This window comes from Tupaia chinensis, unplaced genomic scaffold (genome assembly GCF_000334495.1).
Source record: "Tupaia chinensis unplaced genomic scaffold, TupChi_1.0 Scaffold000140_1, whole genome shotgun sequence".
NCBI classification, from domain to species: domain Eukaryota; kingdom Metazoa; phylum Chordata; class Mammalia; order Scandentia; family Tupaiidae; genus Tupaia; species Tupaia belangeri.
The window spans coordinates 5,629,666-5,634,004 of NW_006159610.1; the positions used below are offsets into that span (position 1 = coordinate 5,629,666).

Consider the following 4,339-nt stretch of genomic DNA (forward strand, 5'->3'; position numbering starts at 1 on the left):
GGAGAGGTTTTCACTATAGGGCATGTGCGCTCACCAGACAGACAGAGAGAGACATAGAGACAGAAAGCGAGAAATCACCCCCCAGAGGGGATGGTCACACCGCAATCCCTTCTCCTCCATTCTCCTCTCAGGATCTTGGGCAAGCATGCACACGCGCCCGGCGTGAGTTTTAAGCCACCGGGTCTGGGACACGAACCGCGGTCGACTATGTGGGAGTCCAGCAACATAGCCATTACACTAACTGCTGGTTCCCATTTAGTGGGAATTTTTTTAAAAAAATTCTGCAGCCTCCTCATCTTTAGTACCCTCTTTGCCTACAATTTAACTTTTTTCATGGCTCTATCACCTTTAGAAATGTATGAGACAACCAGCTAACTGAAAAGGGGTGAGCATTTTCCTGACCCTAGGTAATACTACCATAAATTTCTTTAGCTTTTAGTCTTGCAACAATGTTGCTCAAAATGCTATTTTTAAAATTATCAGTCTTCATATCATGTATCCACGCATTTTGCCACTTTCCTATCTTTTTCATAGCATTAACATTCATTACATGTGTTACTTTAGAACTTTCCATACTGAACTCATGTACAGATTGGCATTTTCTCTTCCTTTTTCTAGACATACTGTATTCTTGATTCATTAGCACTGAACTCATGACTAGAAGCTCTATAATTCATGTCAGAGTGAAGCTTATCTAACACACAGATTTTCTTCATAAGGTGTATCAGCCATTTTGCATTTAAAAACACTACACAACATTTCAGCATTATACTTGGGGACCATTTTAAACAGAAAAATCATCACTGAAAAGCACAAAAGTAAGGGAAATGTGGCAACTAAATAGATCAGAAAAGGGACACTTGCCTAGTTATAAGAGCTGAAATAAGAAATCAGAGCATCACCTTGTGTAATCCTAGCTGAGAACATATTTTTCAGGCAACTCAGGTTGCTCTGTGAATTACCATGAAAGTGCTTCAAATATTCATTTCTGGGGTTACAAATAAATTTTAGAAAGTGGGTGAGCTCACAAATAAGGTATCTATGACTAATGAGGATCAACTGTACAACTAAAATGTTGCACAGAAATTGCATGAAAATGGGAGAGATGCTTGGAATTGAGACAGCCTAAGGTTTTGAAGTTGTTCAGAAGAAAATCAAACATACTGCTGGTTTGTTGGAAAAATCATGACACATTTTTGCATAGAAAAATAAGTCATGACATTTCCGACAACCTCACAGTTAATTTTAGATGTTAAGTTAAATATGCATTAAAAGAAAAATAAATCATGAAGTTCAAAAGGATTTTTCTGAAAGTGTTTTTTACTTCAAATGATAACAACTCCAAGATGTCATTTTATACCCATCAAACTGGCAAAAATTAAAATCAGATAACAACAAGCATTGCTGTGCATGTTGGGAAACAGGAATACATATTGCTAGAGAAACTACAAATTGATACAACCATTTTAAGAGTTTGTCAATACCTAAGGAAGCTCATTATCTGTATGTGAAAATATGATACCCATAACTGAATGGAATACTACTTAGGATAATCAATTAGCTCGTGATAGAGTGGTACTCTTGCTTCCAATGACTCCAGACTCTTAACTTTGCCACCACTTCAACATAGTCACGTTTCAATGTGTCAACACAAACTTCTGGATATATTGCTAAACCAGAGCTTCCTCAATCTATTTTTAGAAAGGTCATGTTTGGGACCTAAACATAAGTATTACATATACGAACTAGTCTGCCTCTATCTTCTGCTATCCACTTTACTCTCTCTGTTTTGACTACATAGCTGCTCTAATCAGATATCCAAGAGAAGCAAAGGGAACAAAGCTGGCAAAGGAGGTGTGAAAGGCTGTGTAGTCCTGCTGATGGCGTTCCTCTTTGCCAGTTATCTTTTCTTCCTTTGTATCCTGGACATGTTCTATTTCTAACATGTTCTTGGTCCCAGCTTGAAAATAGATTAATTTTTTTTTCAAAAATTATAGCTTTTAATTATTAATAACATCTCTTCTTTTTGACACGTAAAGCTACTTTATCCTTGTTTGTGCAGAAACACGGACCCCCTCCATAGCAATGAAAATAGCATCTGGGAGTACTGCAAGCTGAGCAATGTCTAAGGGAGGTAGAGTTCGGTCAGGGAAACAGAGATTCACTCTTCACTGGTACTTGATGCCAGCCTTTTATTACATCAGTTAGGTAATGATGAGGTGACAGCAAGTGTTGAATCATCTTGAAAATTATTGAAGGTTCTTTGATGGAGGTAATCCAAATAGAACATAGCTTAAGCTACCAGAGACAAAACAAAACAGAAGAAAGCCACGAGACCAATACAAGAGGATTAAGTAGACTACGTGCAAGCTGAATGATTAGACTCTGGCTATGTTGTCCATCCTGATTCCAGAACACTAGTATACAGTTATAGTGCCCAGGCAAGACATAAAATATTCTCCTCTTAAGAAACTGAATGGCTCCAGGATTGGTTTCCTGCCGCAGCGGTGTACGCCTTCTGCACCCTTTGGACGTGGTGGAGGGAGCCTATGAGTGCTACACATAGAGAAAAATTAATGAAAACAAGGTCTTCATTTAATTCCCATTACAGTGTGGTAAAGCACGTTAAGGTAGAGAATGAAGAAAGTGGTCAGAACTATTCAGAGAAACCACCATCTTCGATGGAAGAAAGTTATTTGGAATTTCAAGAAAGTTTTAAACACATAGACAGTGAATTTGAAGAAAATTCACATTTGAAAAATGCCTTCAAGAATATCAGTGCATGTGAGGGCCAGCAGGTGGCGTGGTGGTTAAGGGCGCTGAACTCTCACATGGCCCACCATGGTTTATATATATATGTATATATATTATATATATGTATATATATATTTACATAAAATAATTCTTTTTTAAAAAATCAGTGCATGCGAATCAAAATCACTTGATACAGATGCACTCCAAAATAATTTTTTGAAGGAGAGTTATCCTAAACAAGCATTAGATGAATAAAAAGCAAAATTGGTGAAGCAGATTTAAGAGGAAGAAGACCTTCTTTGGAGGCTAAAACTAGTCAAAATGTATAGATCAAAGAATGACTTGTCTCAATTACAGCTGTTAATAAAGACGTCGAGAAGCTGTAGCCAGCTGTTGCTTTATGAGTTGCAGTCAGCTATGTCTGAAGAGAACAAGAAACTAAGCCTGACTCAACTGATAGACCATTATGAGCTAGATGATAAATTGCTACAGTATAAGAGAAGTGAAGAAGCATTTGTGTGTTTAATTCAGAAGTTTATCTCCAGAATATCTTTGAGAATGACACATTTTAGAGGGAAGATAATCATTAGGGCTTAAAGGAAGGTAACCTGATGGACATGATTTTAGGCTACACTTACACAAACTCAGTTCTAAATGCAAACAATATTTTGGATAGATTTGCCAAAAAAAAAAAAAAACCAACTTGGTGTTTAAATGTAACAAAAATTGAATTGTGTTTAAAAAGTAATCTGGACAATTCTGGAAACCAGTTTTAATATATTGCTTTGTTTTTCATAATGAAAAGTTTTATTTTAAATGTTAAAAAATTGTCCAACTTGGTGGATGCCTAAACCTAAACTGGTCTAAGTATGCTTGGCTCTCTAAGTTTATGAACTGTGTTTCCATTCACTTGCCACATGTTTTCATAATGTCTGAAGTTAAAAGAAAAAAAAAAGAAACTGGATGGCTCCACATATTCATATACTACTTTTTGGGAACCGTAACAACAACAACAGCAAAAACCTCTAACCTATCAATCTCCTTACAGATAGTTTGCTATGGTTTGAATGTGTCCCCAAAGATGCATAGTGGTTAAGGGTACTGGACTTCCACATAGTCGACTGTGGTTCAAGTCCCAGGCCTGGCAGTTTGTGTTCTCTCTTTCCTTCTCTCTCTCTCTCACTCTATCCCTCTCTGGTCAAATTAAAAATAAGTAAGTAAATAAATAAATAGTTAAATAAAATAATTCTTAAAAAAATGTGAAGCCATTGGGAGTTGATAAAAGTAGGTAAAATCATCAGAATGGGAGTCCCCACAACTGAATACTGGTGAGTTTATAAGAAGAGGAAGTGAGACCAGAGCAGAAACACTTGGACACAGACAGATGCAAGCTCTGACCCTGTCACCAGATAATACTGTTTGGCTTGGACTCCGCAGAGTCTTCATCAGTAAGATCCTTACCAGATGCGTCCCATTGACCGCAAACTTGCAAAACTACAAGTGCAGTAACCTCTATTCATTATAAATACCTAGTCCATGGAATTCAGTTGTTAACAACAGGAAAGCAGACTGCAGTATGGTCAAA

At 37.0% G+C, this 4,339-nt stretch overlaps 1 protein-coding gene across 1 annotated transcript in view; it reads left to right on the forward strand.

Moving 5' to 3' along the window:
• Positions 1 to 3,351, forward strand: part of LOC106734537 (swi5-dependent recombination DNA repair protein 1 homolog) — a 25,979-nt gene extending 22,628 nt beyond the window's left edge. Inside the window, 2 exon segments of the mRNA XM_014586452.1 lie at positions 2,487 to 2,809; positions 2,922 to 3,351. Coding sequence (XP_014441938.1) covers positions 2,487 to 2,809; positions 2,922 to 3,351 — 753 coding nt within the window.
• The last annotated feature ends 988 nt before the right edge of the window (positions 3,352 to 4,339 follow it).